At 42.1% G+C, this 26,786-nt stretch overlaps 1 protein-coding gene across 2 annotated transcripts in view; it reads right to left on the bottom strand.

The window, feature by feature from the left end:
- The window catches only part of slc44a2 (solute carrier family 44 member 2), a 76,871-nt gene that overhangs the window by 17,260 nt on the left and 32,825 nt on the right, over positions 1 to 26,786 (bottom strand). For both annotated transcript variants that reach the window (XM_020517152.2, XM_048617903.1), the window contains exons 2-11: positions 20,593 to 20,641; positions 18,958 to 19,031; positions 16,775 to 16,859; positions 15,989 to 16,073; positions 14,011 to 14,139; positions 10,805 to 10,865; positions 8,055 to 8,175; positions 4,475 to 4,558; positions 3,406 to 3,518; positions 1,420 to 1,551 (exon numbers count right to left, since the gene is read on the bottom strand). In XM_020517152.2, the coding sequence (XP_020372741.2) occupies positions 1,420 to 1,551; positions 3,406 to 3,518; positions 4,475 to 4,558; positions 8,055 to 8,175; positions 10,805 to 10,865; positions 14,011 to 14,139; positions 15,989 to 16,073; positions 16,775 to 16,859; positions 18,958 to 19,031; positions 20,593 to 20,641 (933 nt within the window). The remainder of the gene's footprint in view (positions 1 to 1,419; positions 1,552 to 3,405; positions 3,519 to 4,474; positions 4,559 to 8,054; positions 8,176 to 10,804; positions 10,866 to 14,010; positions 14,140 to 15,988; positions 16,074 to 16,774; positions 16,860 to 18,957; positions 19,032 to 20,592; positions 20,642 to 26,786) is intronic.

Below are 26,786 nucleotides of genomic sequence, written 5' to 3' on the forward strand. Positions count from 1 at the left end.
TACTCTTTTGTCCCTAATGTATTTACAGAAACACTTCGGATTCTTCTTAGCCCTAGTTGCCAAAGCTCTCAAGTCCCCTTTGTGCCCTCTGAACTTCCCTCTTAAGTACACTCCTACTGCCTTTAAACTCTTCTAGGGAATTACTTGATCTCTGCTGTCTGTACTTGACATATGCTTCCTTCTTCCAAAACCTCAATTCTCTAGTCAGCCAGCATTCCCTACACCGACCAGGCTTGCTCTTCACCCTAACAGGAACAAACTGTCTCTAGACTCTCGTTATCTCATTTCTGAAGGCTTCCCATTTTCCAGCTGTCCCGTTACCTGCAAATATCTGCCCCCAAACAACCTTTGAATGTTCTTGCCTAATACCGTCAAAATTGGCCTTTTCCCCAATTTAGAACTAATTTTTAGATCAGATCTATCCTTTTCCATCCCTATTTTAAAACTAGTCAAATTATGGTCACTGATCCCAAAGTGCTCCCCCATTTGACACCTCAGTCACTTGTCCTGCCTTATTTCTCAAGAGTAGGTCACATTTTGCACCTTCTCTAGTTGATACATCCACATACTGAATCAGAAAATTTTTTTGTACACACTTAAAAAATTCTTCTCCGAGTCCTTAACACTATCCTAGTCTACGTTTGGAAAGTTAAAATCAGCTACCATAACCACCCTATTGTTCTTAGGGATTACTGAGATCTCCTTACAAATTTGCTTCTCAATTTCCTGCTGACTATTGGGGGTGGGGGGGGTGTGGGGTCTATAGTACAAGTTCAGTAGATTAATTCTGTTTTATCAGGTATGATTTACTCTTTGCAAATCCAAGTTAGATCTGTCTGATCAGCTGAAAATTTTAAGGTGTTCAATCACCTATCCTTAAGTCACTAATGTTCTTTAGGGAAGGACACTGCCATCCTTTCTTGGTCTGGCCTACATGTGAATCCAGGCCCACAGCGATGTGGCTGACTCCTATTCTGCCTTCTGGGCAATTAGGCTTGGGCAACAAATGCTGGCCTGGCCAGTGACACCCATATCCTGTCAGCCAGTAAAAATAAATTTAAGCTCTAGTAATTCCTTAAAGTATTTATTAGCCTAACTGATCTATAATTCCCTAGTTTCCTCCTACCTGCCTGAAAATTCTTGAACAGGAATGTGACATTTTTTTTTAGTTTGGAAAATTGTATAACTCCTTGAATCAAAAGACAACAGCGCATCGGAATGTTCTGACCTAACTCTATGAAGACCCTGGGTGAAACCATCTGGGCCCAGGGGTTAGTCACCCTTTGGTAACATTTTATTCTTTGCCGCTACATTAAATGGTGAAACTCCATTCTCTCTGACTCAACCAGTCTGGTTAAAAATCTCAACGTCTCTCACAGAATTCAAATACAACATGAAATGGAACAAGCTGTTGCTTACAAAATGCCAGCCAGGTTTGCCGTATGTGTAGGTAGACTCGCAGGTCAGTATGGACGCCCAAGTCTTTGATTGTCACTTCTGATCCTGGAACTCCCTTCAACTCTTTATATTCCACGTAGCAGTGAAAAATACCTGCAACAACCAAACAAATAACTAATCTTCTTCATAATGTGCATTGACTATCAACAGTTTCAATGTCAGACATATTACACAATTGTTTGCTTTCTTAACCACCTTTCCTCTCAGAAGTACCTGACTTTTTTCTATTAGGGTAAGTGAGCAATCTCTCCGTCTCCCCACTATGTTTCTGAGAGACTGAGCCCACTAACAGTCATGTCATCTGAACATTTCTACATATACTGTGTTGGGGGCAGTGTATTAGCATGGATAGAGCATTGGCTGACTAAAAGACAGAGATAGTGGGAACTGCCAATGCTGGAGAATCTGCGGTAACAAGGTGTAGAGCTGGATGAACAGCAGGTCAAGCAGCATCAGAGGAGCAGGAAAGCTGACGTTTCGGGTCTGGATCCTTCTTCAGAAAAAAAGACAGGGTTGCATTAAAGGCTCATTTTCAGGATGACAACTTCCAACTAGTGGAGTGCCACAGGGATCAGTGCTGGGGGCACAATTATTTCCAAACATATTCCTGACTTGGATGATGGAAGTGAATGTACTATAGCCAAGTTTGCGAATGACACAAAAATAGATGGGAAGGAACATATGAGGATGACACCAGGAATCTGCAGAGATATGGGCAGGTTTGCCCCAGTGAAGGGGCAAAAACTTGGCAGATGGATACAGCGAGGAAAAGAATGTAAGGTTCTGCACTTTGGCAGGAATAAAGGAGTGAATATTATTAAATGGCAAGAGACTGCAGGAAGCTACAGTACAGAGGGATTTGGGAATCCTTGGCCATGAGCCACAAAAAGCTAGCATCCAAGTTCAGCGGGTAATAGGGAAGGCTAATGGAATGTCGGCTTTTCACCTCAAAAAGGGATGGTAAAGCTGTACAAAGCACTGATTACACCACATCTCGAATACCATGAACAGTTTTGGTCACCTTATTTAACGAAAGACCTACAGGCATCGGAGGCAGTCCAGAGAAAGTTCACTTGGTTGATCCCAGGTATGGAAGGACTTTTCTTTCTTAAATATAAAGGAGTAGTTGAGTTGGTTGGCCCTGTACTCAGAGTTTAGACGAATGAGAGGCAGCCATTATTGAAACATGCAAGATTCTAAGGGGGCTTGACAGGATCAATGTGGAAAGGTTACTTCTCCTAGTGAGTGTGTATAGGACCAGAGGCTATAATCCCAGTATAATGGGCCACCCACTTAAGCAGAGATGAGAAGGGGTGTCTACGCTCAAAGATTATTCAATTTGTCGTAATCTTTATTCAGAGGGCCGTCAAAAGCTGGATCCTTAAGTATATTCAAGGCTGACACATTTTTAATTAGGGCAATCAAGGATTACGGGGAAAAAGACAAAGACAGAAAAGTGAAGTTGAGGATTATCAGATCAGCCCAGTTGCAGACTGAGTAGGCTGAATAGCCCACTTCTGCTCTCAGATCACTGCAAACCTCACCCTAAATTCACAACATAAATACATACAAACATATCAAAACACAGTGATATCTGAATATTGACTGTTACATCAATCTTGACTGTTTCTTTTCCTTAACTTTAACCCAAGGCACCGAGGCTATTGCTTAGAATAGCTCAGTTCAATTTAGGCATCTAACGTGGTCTAGAAGTTGACCATTAAACACAGCAACACCTTCCTCATCTGTAGGATCAGTACTGCACTTGGCTCACACTTGTTGCAGGTTTGGATTTACACAGGCCACCAGTCCCCATATAAAGACTAGCACAGTGATATTTGCCAAGTCATCCTGGGTACATGGTAGTTGATGAAAAATTTAAATATTCCTGATCTATGAAGATTGCCAGAAGCGATAACTTCACAGCTGAGTAGTGACATGACATACCGTAGCCAAGGACAGCAATAACCATCAGGATGATTGACCACACCATAAATGCAGCAATGAAACGCAACAAGATGACAAAGAGCAGACTAACCACCAGGGCGATGCTCATCCCTCTACAAAATAAGCAGACAAAATTAAAATCAAAAACTCGCATTTCTATGGCACCTTTAAGTGTAGTAAACTGTCCCAAGGCTTTTCACAGAAATATTATCAGATAAAATCTAACATTGAACCACCCAAGAAGAAATTAAGATAATTAATCTTAATGTCAAAGGGTTAGGTTGTAAGAAACACCTCAAAAGGAGAACTGAAAAGTTGTAATCTAGAGGATTAGGAAGGCAATTACAAAATTCCAACCCTCATCGGCTGAAAGCACATCAGGCATTGAAGATATCGTGAGTATGTTTGGGGCTGGAGGAGATTATGGAAATGGGAGGAAGCAAGGTCATAAAAGGAGATAAGAAGAGTAAGAGACGTCAAAAGTGAGGTGTTAGCAGATCTGATGCTATTAGGTCAGTGAGAACACAAGTGATTATAAATCAATGACCAGAGGAAAAGGTTGGTGGTGATCTCTGCAAAGATTTGGTTTTGTTTTAGAAAGGGCACAACCCCTGTGAGCCAGGGGTCTGGAATACAACGACTTTCCACTTCCACTGGCTCCTGCTGACAAAGCTGAATCACTGACAGCTGTAGTTTGATGATAGAGTCCAGCTCTGATTCCAACAAACTTGGATTGGAGTTTGAGAACTGGTGACAGTCCACTATTTCAGGTTTTACCAGGGTGGCAGACATACTGGTTTTGAGTTTTGGCCTTCCCAATATTTATGAGGAGATTTCTGCTTATCCGTCACTGCACATGAATGAGAAGCAGTGGAGAATCATAGCATACAGTGCTGAAGAGAAGTTGGGCTCCTTCAGTGCACATATGGAAATGGATATTATGTTTTCAGAAAGCATACTGTCAATGAGAAATACAGGCAGCACTTTAGGTGACTCTGGTAGAAGTAAGGGCAAAACTTAGTCCCCATCCTATTGGAAACTACAAAGGGGGAATTAATTAAACACTTACATCAAAATCCAGTACCAAGATTGTGTGTAATCTTCAAATATCTTCATTGCAACCTCTCTGACTTCAAGCACCATGTTTGCTCCCCTGTAAAGCACAAAAATGGGATTCATAATTACAGTTAAAATCTTGTCACAAGCTTGTGGAGATATGGCAGAGGATGAAGTAGATTGTGTGGATTGGGAGGCCTTGGGAAAGGGATCCAGAATCTAAGAGGTGGTGGTGGGAGGGGGTGGCTGGGGGAACATGTTCAGAGGGGATATTCTCAGTAGGAGGTCTGCTGTACCCAAGGAAAACCAAGTCCTTTTGAAGCAGCCTGACTTATCTATTGATGTCCCTTAACTTCTCAGAGTTCTGATAGATTACAAGACTTTTCCAGATTGTCGGATGGGATAGTCATTGGATAAAAACAATAAATCACTTTATCTAATGGATTAAAACTGTTTTCAAAGATTTGAACCTTAAACAGGTCAATGTTAGTATCACTGTACACTGTGCCACTAGATTCTAATAAGGAGGAAAGGTGGGTAGCACAATGGATTGGAAACAGGGCTCAAATCCAACCAAGGCTAAAGACTTGAAAACTTCCTTCTCTGTGCTGACTGTTCTTGTAAGGTTCAGTTTCAATCCTATCCCTAAAGGACACAGGTGTCAATAGGGAAGAGGAGTAGAAAGACACTATTTAGCCCTTTGAGCCTGTTCCACTCTTCAGAGATCTGAACTACATATGCCTACTTTTCCCACACATACTTAACAGCTTTTGCTTAAAAAAAAGATCAATCTCAGTTTTAAGACGAGTGATTGAGCATCAAAGCTGTTTGTCAAGGAGTGTACCAGGCCCCTCTTACCCAGTGTCTAAACATTTCCCAATTCAACCCCTAAAGGTTCTGGCCCATTTTTTTTAAACTACCTTCACTATCCCAGATTCCTGATTGGGAGAAACTATTCCACTAATCTACCCTATTTGTCCCATTTAACATCTTGAAAACTAGAATGAAATCACACCTACACATTTATTCCTGGACACAGATCCTTAGTTTGTACTATGGACCTCTTGGGACAGTGTGCTGATAATCAGCCCCACTGCTCTATTAATCACACCATCAGTACAAACATGTTGATTCAATCACCAACTGCTTCTCTCTGGTCACCATCCAGAACACAAGAAAATTCCAGCAGGTTACTTTAAACTCAAAAATAATCCTGTTATTAGGAATGAAACTTATCCTTGAAGAAAGTGGAAAATTTTGACTAATCCAATGATCTACGCACTGAAAAAGACAAGTCTCTGCAAAGATTAGGTTCTGTTTTAAAAACAGCACAAGGGAAAAACAATCCCTGTGAGCCAAGGGTCTGGAACTCAATGATTTGTCACTTCCACTGCTTCCTGTTGACAAAGCTGAATCACTGACAGCTGTAGTTTGATGATAGAGTCCAGCTTTAATTCCAACAAACTTGGATTGGAGTTTCCAAGAATTGGTCACAGTCCACCACTTTGGGTTTTATTAGTGAGGCAGATAAACTGGTATTTAAAAACTCTCAGGTTCCCAGGGACTTTGAGAACAGGATTTCACAACAGATTCTGTGGCACCTTCTTTACTCTGCCTGTTGGCGCTGTAGAACATAAATCCCAAGTTGGGAGACTTTTTTTAAAATATAAACTCATGTAATGTGGGTCGCTGGCTGCGTCAGCACTTATTGCTCACCTCCCAGTTACCCTCCAGAAGGTGGTGGTGAGCTGTCCTCTTGACTCAATGCACAAGGTCGTTCGGGAGGGAATTGGAGGATTTTGAACTGGCAACTCTTAAAGGATGATGACACATGTCCACATCACAGTGAATGGTTTGGAGGGGAACGTGCAGGGGTTGGTATTCCCATGTATCTACTGCCCTGGTCCTTCTCGATGGTAGTGATTGTGGGTTTGGAAGAGGTTAAGGAATCTTTGTGGATTTCTGCACTGTAAACGTGCAGATGGTACACACTGTTGCTACTGAGCATCAGGGTTGGAGTGAGTGAATGTGTTGCCAATCAAGTGAACACCTTTGTCCTGGATAGTGCTGTGCTTCTTGAGTGTTGTTGGTGTTGCACCCATTTGGAGTTGCTAGGCACCAAGTAGCATGGAGACCCCTGGTCCTCTCAAAGTCAGGTTTTTGCAGTAAAGCTATAAACCCAATTTCCTTCAAAGCTTTGTTTAGCCATTTCTCCACTCAGTTGATTTCAAGTGGAAAAGCAGAAACCACAGAACACTTTAAACTGTTGGCAGCTCTCCAAGAAGACACCCAATAAATCCCTTTTCAATCCAGAAATTGTCCAAATGGTTAAAATTCTTCAATTTCTTTCTAGATAGTACTTCAATGTAAGCACGTATTAGAGTCAAAGAAAAAGACCCTTCGGCCCATCGAGTCTGCACCAGTCGTCAAGAACCACCTAATTATTCTAATCCCATTTTCCAGCACTTGACCCAGAGCTTTAAACGTCCAATATATTCACAATATTTGTTTAATCTATCCATGAGGTATAACCCTTAATAATTGATGGACCTGTCCCCCCAATACCCATCAATTGTTTCAGAACTGCAGAGTGCAGAACTTGTCACTATCTTTCAGGTGTGGTCTAACCAGAGCATAGTCAAACTGTAAAGTAACTGTTACCTTTTGCATTTGATTTCTTTAGAAACAAAAGATCAGAATGCCAATAGCCTTTCTGAATCTTTTCTGTAGCTATTTATGACCTTTAAATGACAGATGTACTTGACCCCCAGTTTTCATTTAAATTTCTACCGTTGCTAGTTGTTTAATCCACCATTTAGAAAGTTTCCTGTGATATTCTATTCTACTCCAGTAGATAACCTCACATTCACTGGTAACGAAAATCCACTTGCCACATTTTTCGATTCACTTAATCTCCCTCCTCTTCTTTCTTCAGTTCCATTTACACTATTGACATTGCTGCCTCCCCATATCATCAAATTTAGATATGTGGCTTTCTATCTCAGTGTGAGATCATTAAGGAAGGCAATAAACAGTTATGGCCCCAGCACAGATCCTGCAGGGACATCAATGGTTCAACTGTCTGCCCCTCCCAAACAGGTCAATAACTTGCTTCCAATTTCAAATTTGATCAAGAATCTCTTATGAGCTACCTCAAGTGTCTTCTGGCAGACCAAATAAATAGCATTTCCCTGGTCCTGGTTTTGTATTGCCATTTTTTAAAAAAATAAAAATCAATCAAGTACGACAAACTATGTCCCACCTATGCTGGCTTTCTCTGATAATTTGAAAATGTAATTTTCCCAGTCTTGCATTGAATACTCAGCTTCGACAATGTGTCCAAGTCTTGGAACAGAAATTTGTGCTTTCAAATCCTAAGGGGGCGAAGAACGTAACCTGCGAGCTGAGCTGACGCTTGTCTGATTCGAAAATACACAACGGGCTTTCCTTTGTGTCTAAACTGTACTGTACCTGGAAGTGCTCACTACTGACACTGATGAAAACTATGCAGTGGGAAGTTTTCCCACGTCTAGCTCTAACACTACCCAATGGAGTACAAAACCCACACCGCAAAACGAATAAGGGGTACAAACTTCGCTCCATCAAGCAACTGCGTAGCATTTATAGATCCATCGGCCGTGCTGAAAATAGTCTGGTTGGCAACTTTAACCACACCTTGCTGGACTTTCAGGTCAGGGAAGCATCTTCGGGTAACTGTAAGGTAAGTATTGGAGCATCATAAAGTTATCTGGACAAAATCCCGATAGCAGCAGCCAAGAACATATTCCACTGGTCAGTAGCTCTGGTTTAATTCAGTGAATAGTAAATTCCACACAAGTCCTTGTGCATCATAACTACGTACGTTCCTCCCCACCCCACTGTGCAGTTTGGAATCAGCTATGGGGGCTTGGTCCACTCAGTTCAAAGAGGAGAACGTTTATTAAAACCGGTTCGGTGAATTTCAGAAGAATTATGTTCAACTGACAAAGGGAATGTACATAATTCACCTCAAGGCATTAGTGACTGACCAGAAACAGGAGGAGCAGAAAGTAGCTATTCTACTCCTTGAGTCTGCTCCACCATTCGGGAAAAACCATGGCTGATGCGATTGTGGCCAATTCCACTTTTTCTAAAAAATTCATTTATGGGATGAGAGTCGCTGACTAGGCCAGCATTTATTGCCCATCCCTAATTGCCCAGGGGGCAGGATAGAGTCAAAACACACTGTTGTGGTCTCAAGTCACGTGTAGGGCCAGACCAGGTAAGGATGGTGGTTTCCTTCCCTAAAGGGCATTAGTGAACCAGGTGGGTTTTTTTGATAATTGACAATAGATTGGTGGCTTTAATTCCACGTTTTCTTTTTATTGAATTCAAATTCCACCACCTGCCATGGCAGAATTTGAACCCGGGTCCCCAGAACATTACCTGGATCACTGGATTAACAGTCCAGCAATATCACAAGGCCATTGCATCCCCACGTCTATCAGCAACCATAACTTTCAACTCCCTCGTACACCAAAACCACCCAGTCACAACTGCTCCCTGGGTATACTTGCCACCAATTAACTTTGCTTTGAGGTATTCCCACAATTTTGCTCTGTTGCTATTGGTCAAAGGAATAGAGGGAAGGTGATGGCCTACTGGTATTATCGCTGGACTGTTAATCCAGAGACCCAGATAATGTTCTGGGGACCTGGGTTCAAAACCCGCCACGGCAGCTGGTGGAATTTGAATTCAGTAAAATATCTGAAATTAAAAATCTAACAGTGACCATGAATCCATTGGCGATTGTCAGAAAAACCTATCTAGTTCACTAATGCCCTTTAGGGAAGGAAACTGCCGGTCCTTACCTGGTCTGGCCTACATGTGACTTCAGACCCACAGCAATGTGGATGACTCTGGACTCCCTCTGGGCAATTAGGAACAGGCAATAAGTGCTGGCCTAGCCAGTGACACCCACATCCCGTGAATGAATAAAGGAAGTCAGACATTTCGCTTAACCTCTACCACATGAAAAACATTATAATCTTATATGACGAGTGCTTAGAAAATCTTCATGCAATCAGGCAGAGTGAACGTTGTTTCGTGAAAGGGAAATAACGTTTAACTTACTGGAGCTTCCTGAGTGGGGAAGAAAACAAGCAATGTGGATAAAGTGATCCTATGGATGTGCTATAATTAAATTTCTGTAAGGCACTTTGTCAGACAAAGTGCCTCAAGTACTACTACACAGATAAGAGTTCATGGTGCAGGGGTGAGGGGTAGGGGTAAGGGGAACCCTATTGTATGGATAGGGGATTAGTTACATAACAGGAAACAGTTGGTATGAATGGTCTTTCTCAGACTCAGGACGATGTGACAAATGGAGTGCCACAGGTTTCAGTACGAGACTTCAACTGCTTACAACCTATAGTGACTTGGATGAAGGGACCAAATTTATGGTTGCTAGATTTGCTGACAAAGCATAGATAGTAGGAAGGAAAGTTGTAAGGATGAGCTTGCAAAAGTATCAGTTAGATTCAGTGATTTGGCAAAAATTTGACATATCAAGTATAATGGAGGGATATGCAAACTTGTTCAATTTGGCAGGAAGAATAGAAAAATTTATAGCATTGAAATAAAGAGAGATTGCAGAGGGATCTTCGTGTCCTAGCATATAAATCACGGAGTTAGTCAAGAGGTACAGCAAGTGATCAGGAAGGTAGATGAAGTGTTATTTATTGCAAATGGAATGGAATATAAAAGTAGGGATGCTTTTCTACAGTTCTTCAGGGCTTTAGTGAATACTGTGTACAGTTTTAGTCACATTCGGACAGTTGAGCCCGAATCCAATGGCGTTTAGAAAAACAAGTGATGATCTTACTGAGACACACAGGATCCTGAAGAGACTACACTGTGTTAATGCTGAAAGAATGACTCCCCTTACAGATGAGCTAAGGACTTGGAGACCTCTCATTTTTAATTTGTGTCCCCAAGTAAGATGGAGAAAAGGAATAATTTTCTGTCTTTGAAGCTCCCTCCCTCCCTCTGTTCCCTATAACCAGCGCACTCTCACCTTACCCACTGTCCCTTACAGGCAGCACTCCTATCCCACCTGTCTCATACTTTTAACCACTTCTTTCACCAACAAAAAACCTAATCCCCTTGTGTTTTAAGTCTTCACCTACCTTGTTTTCTTAGACTAATGTTTATAGATTCTCTCTCACTATATCCAAACTGTCTGTATCCCCTCCATCTTAGCTTCAGTCTTTGCTCCCCATCTCCAACATTGTCACTCAAGCAGAACTAGGGACAAAGCTGTGGGCAAGTTTCCCAGCCGCTGAATTAAACCTTAAACACTTACAAGGTTTGCTGGGAGTTAAAAAGGCAGGACAATCCCCATCTTTAAACACTTCGACAGGCGTCTGAAAGACAAAGTGAACATACAGATTGTAATGTCACTGTTCAATATTAACTTATAGTGAAACCAATACTCGTTTATTAGACAAGTATGTTAAGTTTGAGGTATCCTCACCTTGGAGTTTAAGTGCTTCTGTGTAACTCGACAATAATTCACTCAGAGGTTTATTGGTCAAAGTCCCAGTAAACCTTTAACCCAAAATTAATCTGCTCAGAATTAATCACTCTGAAGGTCAAGGAGTGTGTTTCAGAGTTGGCCTAGTGCTTCCCAATAGTTGTATAGTATTGAATTCATCTCAAAGGGACAAGTGGGAACCTAAGATGTGACCTTTTGACCTGAACATGAATGCATGGCCTGCAGCAACTGGAGTTGAAGCATGATCAAAAAATATTTTGCTCTTACATCAAAGGACATCTATATAATATATTGTCCATGCTATGACAGCCAGGCACCAGTGATTCTACCTCATCTGGAGTTCACACAGAGGACAAAACAGCAATCATGGCAATGATTTTTCATGATCACTAAACAGAGACTGACAGAAAAATTACTGGAAACAACCACAAACATTTTACACTGAAGTAGTTGTACAAATTGTCACATTCAAGTATCATGCACAGTCTTTGCTTCAGTATATTATGCCACTGGTAAATAAGTCTGAATTTAAAACTTAACCTGGATGTTTTCTACGATGGTGGCTGAGTACGATGCATTTGCCTCAAACTCTCCAGTAAATGAGTTTGATATTTTATTGTTTAATTTTTCAACATTTAAATAATAGCTTCAAAAACCATTTGAGCTGTGTCTAGAAAAGTACATTTTGAAAAAAATTGACTCATCAGATGTTAGCTGTGCCAGCATTTATTGCTCATCTGTAATTACCCTCAAGGTGGTTTTGGGGAGCTCCTTCTTGGAACCACTTGAGTCTATATGTTGTAGGTGGACCCACAACGCTGTCAGGGACAGAACTCTAGCATCTTAACCCAGTGACAGTGAAGGAACTGTGATATATTTCCAAGACAGGATGGTGAGCGGCTCGAACAAATTTGCAGCGCGTCGTGTTCTCATTCATCCACAGGACAATCTGGAACTTGGGAGTATTACAAAGTTGTGCTGTCATCCAGCACTGCTCACACAGTTGCCTTCCTGAGGCCATCATTTAGTTCATTGGCTGAGTAGGACACGTATAATGCACTCTGGTACTAATTCATGGAGATCAGGTGGTCTCAGGTTACACACTCAATTCATGCCAAATGAGCTGCATGAGGAACAAATTAGCCCAGAGTTCCAGATATGAAGTGCGGACAGTAGGAGCTCTGCTGCTTACATATCCAGACTTGATCAGGGACAATAGTACCTTGGGAAAATTACCGGTGACAGATTTATATCAAATCATTGATACAGATTTGTAAATTATTTCTTGAGGAGATTTGTAGCTCGGATTGTGGATGAGGTTGTAGACTTGCTTACTGATCCGTTGGTTTTGATTGTAGGTGTTTTGTCACCCTGCTAGCTAACATCATCAGTACGTTTCTGGTGAAGCGTTGGTGTTCTGTCCCACTTGTTATTTATAAACCTCGGTTTGCTGGGGTGGTTGGCATCACTTCCGGTTCTGTTTCTCAGTGGTTTGTATATCGGGTCCAGTTCAACATGTTTGTTGATGGAGTTCCGGTTGGAATGCCAGGCCTCCAGGAATTCCCTGGCATGTCTCTGTTTGGCTTGTGCAACTACGTATGTGTTGTCCCAGTCAAACTCGTGTCCTTCTTTGTCCGTGTGTACTGAGACCAGTGAGAATTAGTCGTGTTTCTTGGTGGCTAATTGGTGTTAGTGTATCCATGTTGTCAGTTTTCTCCCAGTGTGGCCTATGTGGTGTTTCTCAGTCCTTGCATTGTATTTTGTATGTTATGTTAGTTTCATTGGTTGTTGGTGTGGAATCCTTTACATTCACCAGTAGTTGTCAGTTTGTGGGCTACCCTGATACCTACAGGTAGGAGTACTCTGGTCATCTGATATGTCTCTGACGTACGGTAGGGTAAGTAGTGTGCCTGGCTGTGTTGTGTCTTCTTGTTGTGGTCTGTCACGGAGCTAACAGTGGATTGTGCTTTTTGGGTATCCATTCCTGATCAAAAACTCAGTATATGTGCTCCTGTTCTGCTTTGCGCAGTTCTGGGTTGCTCTAGTGAGTTGTGGCCTGTTTGAATAATGTCCTGATACAGCTCCATTTATGGGTGTTGGGGTGGTTGCTGGTGTAAGTAAGTAAGTATCTGGTCGTTCTGCATACGCTGGTCTGGAGTTCCCTGTTGTTCTTACGGTCCACCATTATGTCTAGGAAGGGTAGTCAGTTGTTGTTCTCTTCTTTTGTGAATTTTATTCCAGTGAAGATGTTGTTCGTGTGTCGGTGGGTTTTTTCTAGTCCTCACTGACTTGGGAGAAAGTCTACAGCCTCAGATTTGTAAATATATATGAGGAACCAGCATGGATCCCTGTGGCACTAATTACAATTACAATTAAGCAACTTAAAGACCAAGTTATCCCTTCTCTTTGGATCCTGCTAGCTAACCAATCCTTTCTCCATGCTAATCAATACACTTCCCTGTAAAACAAGTGCTTTCATATTGTGCAGCGCCCCTTTGATGCCGCACCGTATCAAATACCCTTTGGAAAAATCAAGTACACCCCATGTACCAAGCTCCCCTCTATCCACTGTGGAAGTTACTTTGCAAAAACTTCTTAAGACCTAGTCAAACATGATGGCCCTTTCATAAAACTATCTTGGCTCTGAACCTCCTTAATAATGGATTCTAGCACTTTCCCCAGGACAGATGTTAGACTAACCAATCTGAAGCTTCCGGTCTCCCTCCTTTCTCGAGTACAAGTGTGATATTTGCTATTTTCCAATATGCTATGATCCTTCAGGAATCTGAGGAATTTTAGAAGGTTATAACCAATTATCTGTGCAGCTACTTCTTTTAAGACCCTATGATGCAAGACCTCTGGCACTAGTGCGACTTGTGACTCAATGCTTTCCCTAGCACCTTTTTTCCTACATCGTCTACTGTGAACCTCGGGAGGGGGACCGAGGTGAGTCAGCAGTTTCAAGGGGAACCAGGAAAGCTGGTAAATGATAAATGAGAATATGACTAACTCACCTTGGTTGAATCATTAAAGCCTGGCTTACAGAACTGTGTGTAATACGTCCACCTTTCCGGTGCCACTTTAAGCAGTGTGTGCGCAGTGATGAAGCTATCAAACTTTTCCGGGCATTTACTAACACAGATCTGCAAAAACAAGTCAATAGGATAAACCACAGGTACAATGAACACTGATTTATTTCAGGTATTTTTCTTTCGTTCATCAAAATAAGGTGTTTGTAAATGGATCTAGTGTAAGGATTAAACAATTATAAAGCAGGTACAGCACAGGTTAGGTGTAGAGGGCAACTCATTATCATCCTATTAAACACTCCTGTGGCGGGAACAAAACAGAATAAAAACTCCCTCTATACTGACCCCACCAAACACTCCCAGGGACAGGTACAGCACGAGTTAGATACACAGTAAAGCTCTCTCCACACTGTCCCCTATCAAACACTCCCAAGGACAGGGACAGCATGGGGTTAGAGACAGAGTAAAGCTCCCTCTACTGGGCAGAGTAGAAAGTGAGAAACAGCTCCCATTGGTGGAAGGATTGAGAACCTGAGAGCAGAGATTTATGCTGACTGACAAAGAATCAATAACTGGGAGATGCTAATGGAGCAGAATGTGGAGGAGAAAGATCCAAATGCTATTTAAAAGGGGCTGGGATAAACCCCTGAAGAGAACATATTTGCAAGACCATGGGTAAAAGCAAGCGAGTGACTTTCTTTTGCAAGGACTAATAGAATGAGCCTTGCATCCTATAGGTTCACAGATTGCACCAGTCAGACAATCATCCGCTTCCTTTGCCAGCCCTGTCATAGCCTCTGGGTGAGCTTTAGAGGGGGCAATGACCTGGTGTATAATCGCTGGACTGTTAATCCAGAGATCCAGGTCATCATCTAGGGACCTGGGTTTGAGTCCCACCATGGCAAATGATGGAATTTGAATTCAATAATAATCTGGAATAAAAGTCTAATGGTGACCCTGAAACCATTGTTGATTGTTGGAAAAACCCATCTGGTTCACTAATGTCCTTTAGGGAAGGAAAGTGCCATCCTTACCTGGTCTGGTCTACATGTGACTCTAGACCCACAGCAATGTGGTGACTTTTAACTGCCCTCTGGGCAATTAGGGATGGACAATAGGTGCTGGTCTGGCCAGTAACATGTTTGTCCCATGAATGAAAATAAGCTGGCTGTAGATGAGGCTGATGATTTATTAAAGACGTTTATCTCCATGCCAACAACTGAAATGATATCAACTTCAGGCAGGCTATTTTAACTGGCAGGCACTCTCATCATATTCATGTGTGCTGGGCTTAACATCACAGAGCTGGGAGCCTCAATCTTATCCACAGCATCATCCAAGTCACCAACAGGAAACCATTTTAAGGTGACCAAAGGCAGCTCGTTTCCACTTCTCATCATCCATCTGGAAAGAGATTTAAACTTCTTCATTCACTTCTTGCCCATTTGTTGACAGCATGCTTTCTCCATTTTCCAGTGCAGTAATACAAGAGATCAGAAGAACCAGAAATATTTCAAACTTTAACTTGACGACAACTTTGGGGCTGACCACTGTGGAGCCAGCTAACCATGAAAAGTGCTCTTGGCATGTGATTGGTCTCAAATCAAGGACACGCATCCCATTAAATCCATCCCAAGGAGGGCTACATGCCCATCTCTTTTCTCTCTCCCCCACACTCCCAAAACCTCCAAGCAGAGTCACCCAAACTCCCCCAAACCATAGTGGGGTCACATGCTCCCAAAGGCCACACTTTTCCTCCTACAACTAAACCCAGTCTGGATGCATCAGTCCCTAAAGTCAATCCAGAAACAAACTTTAGATAATTTTCTCCTGTAACTGATTCAAGTGTGGAAAGAAACATTAACACTTGTGCTAAACTTCTCAACAGGAGAAATAGTCATGCCTTAGTCATTTAAAACAGTGAAAACATGTCCATTCCCATTGAAAGGGATAAATTTCTTACTTGTGTGGTGGGACACTGAAACTCCAGCAGTACCAAAGGGCTGGCACATTTGAGCAGGTTGAAATAAAACAGAAATGGTTTGTGCCTGGAAAACAAAAACAGAAATGTTTTGAAACCAAGATTTCCATCGCTTCTCTTTCCACAGCCAGTCCCTTGCTGTAAGCCCAAGTCTGAAACTGACACACAGGAAACGAATACATTACAGCAGGCCAGCAGGTACACAACTTATCTTGATGTCCCTTGTTTAGCCTCAAAACTGGCCACTAATGTGCAATATTTCACTTTCCCCTCTCCTCACCAAGCTGGGCTACCAGTCTCATGAATCAGCTGACCAAAGTGCCTGCTCACGATCTGTCAGTGACTGTCAACAAATACCATACTTTTAAAGTTTTGCACTCAAACTTGATCTTGTCCCAACAAATGTAACAGAAAGCATCAGAAAGCAGTCAAGAGGAGAATCCCTGCTTGATCTTCTGTTTCTCACTTCCTCTCAAGCCTTTTGACATTAAGAGGTTACTGACAGATTTAGCGAGCAGCCTGGCAGACAATGGGACCTACTCGCTTTCATACTGTCAGATCAGGCAGACTCCCTTAACCTTGTGGATCGCAGTAAGCTCACTCCCAAGTCAGGTCGCTGCATTGATGATGACCTGTAATCTTTTTTTTTTTAAAATGGCATTGGCCTTCAGGATTTTAATCACCATTTCAGAGGCTTTACTCTGCAAGTTTACCCTCCGTGTTTGGACAAGTCTCTATTTCGTTATCGAGGAAAGGAAGAGAACTTACTCATTCCGGCCTCCAACTTGACCACAGAACTCGCCACGGCTGTCAGTTGGATAGATCACTTTACGAGGGTCTCCGTGAATCCATGCTAAAAACAGACCATCGTTAATAGTCAGAGTCAGAAAATAATCAATATGTTCATTTTACTCACAAAAAAGGAGGATATAACCAACTCAGCCCATGAAAAAGCAAAACAGACCAAAAGGCCCTGGGCCCAAGCTAATTCCTCACTGACCAAACCACCCTATACTCTAAATCATCTCCGCTCCTAGACATCACCGCAGGAGTTAAACATCCTAGACCCTACCATCTTCAGTTGTTTTAAATGACCTTCCCTCCATCATAAGGTCAGAAGTTCACTGATGATTTCACAATGCTCAGCACCACTCAGACACTGAAACAATTGTGCAAGACCTGGACAATATTTGGGTTTGGGCTAACAAGTGGTAAACAGCATTTGTGCTCTACAGTTAATCATGACGTTTAAAAAATATGCTTTGGAAGAAAAAAAAACAGATTCTATGGAACAAGCAGAGAAGTAGGGTTAGAATGGGTTTAGAAAAGGAGTTATTGGAATTGAAACATTAACTCTGTTTCTCTCTCCACAGGTGCTGCCAGAACTGCTGAAATTCACAGGATAGCTGGTCAGCATGGACAACTGGGACAAAAGGGTCTGTTTCCATACTGTGTGACTCGATGGACTCAGACTTTGTTTTTATTTTACAACAAGTGATGCCTGTAGCCACAACAATGACTTCCTCCTGTATCAGGATTCTACGCGTCGATGCACTGTGTTTGTTCTGAGTGCATAACAGAAATACACTTCCTGAAATGTCAAGTACAGGCAGTGATAAGGAAGCTCAGCCCATCCAAACCAACAGATGTGTGAAAGCCACTGAGCAGCAAGCTGTTCTTTAGCACATGGTTAAACAATAATGTGGAAACACTGGCCACACATACCGTCACACACCCTTGAAAGGCAAGAAGGAATAGACAAGATATTCTGGTTTTGTAGTTAATGTCCATACGCCGGGAATGGAAACTCAGGCACTTTGTTTCATAAGGGTTCGCATTACTGTTTAGAGGAGTCAAGAGAGTTTCTGCACAGGCTGACATTGTACTCTCCCATTTGTATCCAAAACTTACTTTGTAACATTTTGATTAGTCAGGTCAAATCCAAGCAAGTGAGAAGTGTCTACACTGCCTGAACATTCAGTGAGTGAACAGCCTCTGCCCTGTACATTGTGTCATGTTGCTGATGGGAACACAGATCTGAAATCAAGTCCCACTACTCCACCCATTTGGATTTACAGGGAGTACAATTTCAGTAATTACTAATCCATTTTGTCACAAAGGCATAAATGACCAATTTAAATCTCCATGGGCATTAACTTGCCTGATTTGACTATGATCTATAATTTACATCAGGTTTCACCAATAAAAACAACTTGTTTATTATAAACAAACTTATTCTTTAACATGTGGCAAAATTGATGAGTAATTACTTAAATGGAAACATCAATTGTACTCTCTAAATCCAAACCCAGACATTCACAAATAGGACAAACAAGATACATGGTTTCACACAAATATTGAGTGTGGAGAATATGAACCAAAACAAAAAAAATCCAGTTGAAGAAGAGTCCAACCCACCAAGGTGAAATGACAAGACTTTCTCAGTTCCTACTTGGAATTTGGCGATTATATCAAGTTTCTCTAAACCAAGAATTGTCAGTCCAGCAGCTGGGTAGTAGGACCAAGGTTTCTGCTCGAGTTCAACATTTTGTGCTGGTTCCCCTCCACATTCAGTGGGAGGGGGACAGAAAAAGAAACAAGGGGCAGAAAATGAGGGCGAGAGGGACGTTTCCTGAGAGATCAGTTTTGGCTTTAGGCAGTCCAGGTACAATTGCTCTCTTTGTTCTGAGACAAAATTACAAGTTAAATCAGAAGCTGTTGTGGGCACTTCAGCACAAGGTCATATGCTGCTGAGCATTCAATAAAATCATTCTGATTAGATCTCAGATAGGGAAGAGTAAAATAGAGATCCTGCTTCATAGTACAGGAACCCGCATGTTTCAGGAGGTAGAGGTCCAGAATAAGTCAAAATAGAATGGTGCTGCTTTAACAGCATTGCTAGGACAGGGGATTTTTATTTTTACATCATCTGACAGTTTGTGTCTACTTACCCAATATCCCCACGATGACGTACAGTACGATGGCTAGAAAAAAGATGATACAGCAGAGGATGTCAGTGCAGCTCCTGTAAGGATAGAGACAATGACAGAACAAATGAGTAACAAATCAAGACACTTCTTTTATTCATTCATGGGATGATGGCAGTGCCAGCTGGGCCAACATTTGTTGCATAGAAGGTAGTTAAGAGTCACCCACATTGCTGTGGGTCTGGAGTCACATGTAGGTCAGACCAGGTAAGGATGGCAGTTTCCTTCCCTAAAAGGACATTAGTGAACCCGGTGGGTTTTCCTGATAATCAGCAATGGTTTCATAGTCATCATTAGACTCTCAATCCCAGATTTTGTTTTTATTGAATTCAAATGCCACCATCTGCTGTGGTGGGATTCAAACCCAGGTCCCCGTGACATTACCCAGGTCTAGTGATGATACCACTAGACCACTACCTCCCCATACCTTATACTGTAGCTTGACGTCACCTCATTAGCTTTGCGTCTATTCTCGCTGTTCGTAAACTGATGCCACATTTTAAAGGAAAAACAAGCACAAAAATTCACACCACCCTCAGCCAGTCTCTGCATTTACTTCCACATGGGTTGAGCTGCTTTCTTTTGCTAGTACAGCTTTTGATTTTCCTTTACTGATCACAAAACCTTACTGAGTGGCCCTCCACACTCAGATGTGGAGATAGTATATGTCAGAGAGCTAAAGGCCCTGTATCCAAACCCTGAACAAAATAGACTCATACAAAAATCACAGCATCCACAGGAACAGAGGAAAATCTGTAAAAGGTTCCTGATCAACACCACTATGAAACTGGAATGAATACAATGTACATATCAAACAAGGAATTGGCTGCGATTCCCGAATTATCCCTTCACTATTTGCAAACATTTGTGCACATACTGGAGGCAGAATAGTGCATCGGAGACTTCTAACAAATCCAAAATATTGGGAAGAATGGAACAATTAAAAAAGGGAAGAAATGAGTGAAAAGGGGTGGGAACCCAAGACATCACCATCAGCTGGACCCGCTCCTAAAGTGAAAATAACAACTTTCCAATGCTTGTCAGTAAGGTTCTAAGTTTACTGACCAGATCAATTCACACGATAAAGAAAATCAACCAATTAATTTTAAATTAACTACTTCATGGTAGTCAAAAAGGTTGCTTGAAAATCTTATTGTTAATAAAATCCCGCAAATGGCAAAAATGATAATGTCCCCAAAATCAAAAAGCACCGAATCACGAAAGGTTAACAAGTGAACAAACTGAACTCAGGCAATAACATCGAGTGACATCAACTCTCAGAGACACATCATCCTCTGTCCCCTAAAACAAAAGATTAGCAGTACTGTATTCCAGTGTCATACAGAGACAGGCCAGTCCGCATTAGTACCGTACCCTAGTGTTATACAGGGACAGACCCCAGACCCACCTGTACTGCGCCACAGTGTTTTATGGGGACAGAAGTGTATACACCACCAATATCTGCCAGCTTTAGAGTGGCAGATTCATATGCACCAGTACTGTATCCCGATGTGATATTTGAATATTCTTCCCAGGTGCATCCCAAGGCCAGCACCATAAAATCTACTCAATGGAAAACAGAATGAAAAGACCTCCTACCTGTTTCCAACTGGGCCTTTGAATTTTGGATCATATTTCTTTGGCTCACCTAAAACAATGAAAAGATACAAGAAAACATAAACAAAGGCAGATTTGAAAGAAATCACAAGCAACACACACTTATCTACGATTAGACAGCAAGAACTGCAGATGCTGGAGTAAGTGTGGAGCTGGAGGAACATAGCAGACCAGGCAGCAGGAAAGCTGACATTTTGGGTTCGGACCCTTCTTCCTCTGATGCTGCCTAGCTGCTGTGTTCCTCCAGCTCCATACTTTGTTATCTCTATCTACGATTAGCAACTTTCCACAAGAACAAGGATTAGTTTTTATATTAAACTCAAGTTTCATTCTGCAGGTGTTACTGAACACTGACATATTCAAATGATTGATATATAATTGATCTCCTTCCTACTGATGTGCAGTTTCACTACTGCAGAAATGTGCTGGTTCAGTGAAACAATGGAAAACACGATCTTGACTGGTGTGCTAATCAGATTATAGTGAGTTTCATCGGTTTCACTCTTCCATCCTGACCTATCTTGGTCGACAGCCAAAAGGAGTCTAGAAGGCTGGGAAAAGAGTGTCTGAACAGCACATCTGTTGTGTTTCAGCAACATTAGTGTCAATGGGATTGTGGGGTGGGGGCACTCCCCTGACACATAGAATGATGGTTGTGGTTGTTGGGTGGTCAGTTATCTCAGTTCCAGGGCATCTCTGCAGGAGTTCTTCCTATGTGTCAGCCCGATTCTGATCTTGCACATTTTTATCCACCCCCACACCCTGGTCCCAGCGTAACACACTGTGAGAGATCTGTCCCCACCAGGACTATACCCCAATGTTATACAGTGACAGTTCTGTCAATGACACAGGCTGTTTTCAACACCGCCAACCCATTCTCAACCACTCAGGTCTATTACTACATTACATGGTTGCTTTCAGCACTGCTTCCCCCAGCTGTGTCATTTATTCAGCTTCTCTTCTGTCCAGGCTTATTATTCATAACCCCTTCATCCACTTACCCCATTCATATCTTTCTCTCTCTGGGTTCCATTTCCACCTATCCACTCACTCTTGCCCCAAAGCCCCTATCTTGTCTTCAGCACATATACCTTTGTTTTTCTACCTGCTATCAGTTCTGATAAAGAGTCACCTGAAATGTTAACTCATTCTTCCCACAGGTACTACCAGACCTGCTGAGTTTCACCAGAAATTTCTGTTTCCCCCCGTATCAATATCCAACAGTTACCACTGACCAGAAACTGAACTGGGCTAGCCATTTAAATACTGAGGCTGCACAAGCAGGTCAGAGCCTAGGAATCCTGTATTGAGTAAATCACTTCCTGACTCTCCAAAGCCTGTCCACCATCTACGAGGCACAAGTCAGGAGTGTGAGGGAATACTCTCCACTTGCCTGGATGGGTGCAGCTTGAACAACACTCCAGAAGCTTGACACCATCCTGGACAAAGCAGCCCACTTGATCGACAATGGAGCAACAAACATTCTCACCCTCCATTATCATTGCACAGTTACAATAACTCGTACCGTCTACAAGATGCACTGCAGAAATTCACAAAGGGTCATTCGTCAGCACCTTCCAAACCCACAACCACTTCCTTCTGGAAAGACAAGAGCAGCAGATACATCAGATCACCACCATCCTGACATGGAAATATATTTGTATTCCTTCAGTGTTGCTGGGTCAAAATCTTGGAACCTTTCTCACAGTGTTGGGGATCTACCCATAGCACATGGACTGCAGCGGTTCAAGGAGGCAGCTAACCCCCACCACTTTCTCAAACGCAATTAGAAACAAACGATAAATGCTGGCCTGGCCCAGTTGGAACGAAGACCACTTCCCCCGAATGAATTAAAAAAGGAAGCGGAAGGAGGAGTAAGATGCTGAAGGGAAGGATCAGAGGATCTCGTCACTCGTTGGCGGAGCTTGGCCAAGGTGGCCATCAACAAGTCTAGCCAACCAGCACTTGAGTACCCGCTTCTCTTCTGCGGTTCTGTCCATGGAATGGGAGCACACGGAGTCTGCCAGCCCAACAGAGGCATTTAAGGGCCGCCACACAATCACCCCAGTAATGGCCTTCTGATTTAATTTTGGTTGGTGCTTGCCATTGTAAATTTCTATTGATTTTTTTTCCCATTCTTTGTTGCATTGCACCGCTGGACTATCTGACCTTTGTAGGTGTCAGAGGATTGGAGGACTCCCTTGTGGGAGAGGTGTGTCCTAGAGCAGACAGACAGTTCTCAAACCAGCACCTTTCACCAAGCAGCTGCTGGTTCATTATACTCAATGTAAAACTGAATAAACAAATTAAAGAATTAAAGTCTCTGGATAGTATTTTGCAAGACCTGGAAAACTAATAATCACATTAACTAAAAAGAAACAGAGTTAAAGGGACCCGTTGCCACTGAGAATTCTCTGTGCAGATGAAAACGCAACACACACTCTATCCAGATTGACAGCACAAGTGCCTTTGGGGTGGAGCACTATATTTTTAATGATCTGGAGGATTTTGGCCAGAAGCTGGACACCCACTGGTGCAGTATATAGCAGTGATGGAACATTTGTCCCCAACAATTCCCCAAATTCCTGCTCCTTTGCTGGAAACACTTCTAGTGCCACCAGGAGCTGACATACCTGTCGGATTAATGTTGATCTGGTGTCAAGAGGAACACACAGGCCAGGCAGTATCAGAGGAGCAGGAAAGCTGACGTTTCGGGTTGGGACCCTTCTTCAGAAAATCTGAAAGGGTCGCGACCCGAAACGTCAGCTTTCCTGCTCCTCTGATGTTGCCTGGCCTGCTGTGTTCCTCCAGCTTCACAGTGTGTTATCTCTGACTCCACCATCTGCAGTTCTTACTATCTCTGATCTGGTGTCAAGATTGGCTTTAGGAGCTGTATGATGGCACAATGATTATGGCAAAAAGTGGACTGGTTGGACCAAGGGCTTTTTCCATCAAATTCCCATGTTCACAAACAACAATAGATGAACATGCTTCCCATGCTGCCCCTGTTCACTTGGGTTGCAGGGTTGTTAAATATAGTGACCTGCTTCCATTGCATGAAAATCCAGTCAGTCAATCATTACTTCTGTTTTCACTGTAGAAATGTTTTTTAAAATATATTATTCATTCATGGGATTCGGGCTTCAGTGACTGGGCCAAAAACAAGCCACAGCCAATTGTTTATTTCAAAATGCAGTCAGAATTATTCAAGAGTCAGAGTTGTACAGCATGGAAACAGACCCCTCAGGCCAACTCATCCACTCAGATTAGATATCGCAAATTAATCTAGTCCCATTTGCCAGCATTTGGCCCATATCCCTCTAAACTCTTCCTATTCATAAACCCATCCAGATGCCTTTTAAACGTTGTAATTGTACCAGCCTCCACTACTTCCTCTGGCAGCTCATTCCATACACACACCACCTTCTATGTGGAAAAGCTTCCCCTAAGATGTCTTTTAAATCTTTCCCCTCGCACCTTTAACCTATGCCCTATAGTTTTGGACTCTCCTACTCGGAGGGAGAAACGACCTTGGCTATTCATCCTATCCATGCCCCTCTTGATTTTATAAACCTCTAAAAGGTCACCCCTCAGCCTCTGACGATCCAGGAAAAATAGGCCCAACCTATTCAGCCTCTCCCTATAGCTCAAACCCTCCATACCTGGCAACACCCTCGTAAATTTTTTCTGAACACTTTCAAGTTTCACAACATCTTTCCTATACCAGGGAGACCAGAAGTTTCTTTCATCATAGCAGACAGCGCCTGCAGGTATTTATCTTACAAACTTCAGTCACCTCATGGTGAACTTCCATTTTGAATCTCTATGTAATCCCTAATGAGTTCCTGTGGGAACCCATCTGCCAACAGGAGTGGCACAGAACACCAAACCTCTCACAGCAAGATCTCTCTCACAGTAACAGATTAAATAACCAGATAATCTGTTTGAAGTCAGAATCAGAAAGTGTTAGAAAAACTCAAGTGGTCTGGCATCATCTGTGGAGAGAGAAACTGAGTTAACATTAAGAATCTAGCCGACGTTATACTTGACTCAAAACATTAAACCATTCCTCTCCATGGAACAATACTTTGTTTCAATGTTAAAGTTCAAGAATCCACAAACAAATTTATCTGTTGGTTGATGTATAAAAATTGACCTGGTCAGCAGCATGAGATCTTTGGTCTTAAAACATCATAGGATATTTTATAACCCCCAAACAATTTATCATCTTGTCCTAAAGCTGACACATTGACAGTACAGCATTCCTTTGGCACTGCACTGAAATGTCAGCCTGGATGTGAGATCAAGCTTCTGGACTAAGTTTTAAACACAACCTTCTTTCAAATAGGCAGCTTTCACACTGCAGTTTTCTTAGATAGAAAATTAAAGGGAAGATAGCAACTCTAACACTGGCGTCTTTTGTTTGTGGACAGCCAAGATTGACAATTCCGGCTACTAGTCCAAAACATTAAAACACTGCCACATTCTGGGAATCCTCCCTGTTTTACATCTGCTGCAATGTGCGGCAATACCAAATCATACAAATTTAATCACAAACACCAGAATTACACAGAATACCCATCAGCTTGTGTCAACACCAACATTTATAACATTAACCAGATTCTTCTCTCTACACTCTGGCTATTTTTTTTAAACACATGTTCAGTTGATTTAAAATAGCAGTTTATAATCATGTTTTATAGTAACATGTAGACCTTACTGTCTGTGGCAAAGTGCACAATGTCACCACAGGAAATACCTCGCTGTTTGAGTCCTGCTCTCATTTGCACGCAGGTGTCAGCTAACATTACTCCAAACGTGGGACAGCGTGTCAAAGCAGAACCAAACCAGAGAGATGTAAAATCAATTCAAGAGATTAAATTCCTACATTCAGGGGATGTGGAGACAAGATTAAAAAGACTAATTAAGACAGCAATTGACCCCAAAGTGAGGGGGGAGGTGCCAATCCCTCAACATCCTGTTTAATTGACTAATTAAACAAACACAACAGGAAACAATTCACACACTGACACCTCATATTGTCAAAACATCCAGATGATTTTAACCGGGAGTTAATCTCGAAGATCAGTGGCTGCGTTACATAGACAAATGATAGTCAGCAGATAAACTATAACCCTCTCCACAAACAGCACCAGAACAATGTCAACAATGCCTGGGGATGGGGAGTTGAAGCAGGAAGCTTCACAACCTTTAGAAAGTACTTAGATGAGCACTTGAAATATCATAACATTCAAGGCTATTAGCCAAGCGTTGAAAAGTGGGACTGGTGTGATTTATAGTCGTTTTATGTCAATGCAGACTCAAACCAAAAGGCCTCTTCTGTACTTCATCAGTTAACGAATCAATTTGGCTGAGTGTTTACTGAGAAAGGAACTCAATTAATCAAACAATTGCCCTGATGATGAATATACCATAAAGATCTTAATATTATTTTAATTGACCAATATGCAGTCCTTATTGTCCAGCACTCCCCACACACTGCCAGAACGTTAGCACAGTTTACACACACCATACCTATAATCCTGAAGTTCAGGTTAAACCAGCAAGTGTCCAATTTAGAGATGAGTGATACGTGCCCAAAGGTATGGTAGAAGTTACTGGAATTAATGCATTCAAAGGGGAGTTATCTGAAAAGGAACAATGTGGAGGTTATCAAGGCAAAGATCGGAGAATGGTATTAAGGGAAAAATTGATTCTGAAGTTGGTGTAAACACAATAGGCCAAGTGTCCCTTTCTGTCCTACATAAATCTGTGATTAATGAGATTTTCAGTTTCTTTGAGGGTGGGCAAATGACAGGCTATAACTGGAATGCAACTCGAGAGGGGCTTGCACGTACTCCCATGTGACCAAGGGATCATACTGAATAACAGGTTCCAACACAAGAACCAAATAAGAGAAACATTCTGCTGAACGGCCTAGCCCTGACTGTAAAATCTGTAGTCCGAGTGCCATCCACCTACAACAGACACCTCTCCACATGGTGCGTCTGTCAGCAATCATTAAGAGCCATTTACCGCCAGCCATGGAATTCTGACAACACACTAACTTCTCGTCCCCATTTTGCTAAAAATATCAATTATTCTCATTCCTACCCACTTTGTAAAAAGCAGGACAGGCTCATAAATTGCACTGAGAAACAAGTTCTTCTATGACC

The sequence above is a fragment of the Rhincodon typus genome, chromosome 38, assembly GCF_021869965.1.
Source record: "Rhincodon typus isolate 14 chromosome 38, sRhiTyp1.1, whole genome shotgun sequence".
In the NCBI taxonomy this organism is placed as follows: domain Eukaryota; kingdom Metazoa; phylum Chordata; class Chondrichthyes; order Orectolobiformes; family Rhincodontidae; genus Rhincodon; species Rhincodon typus.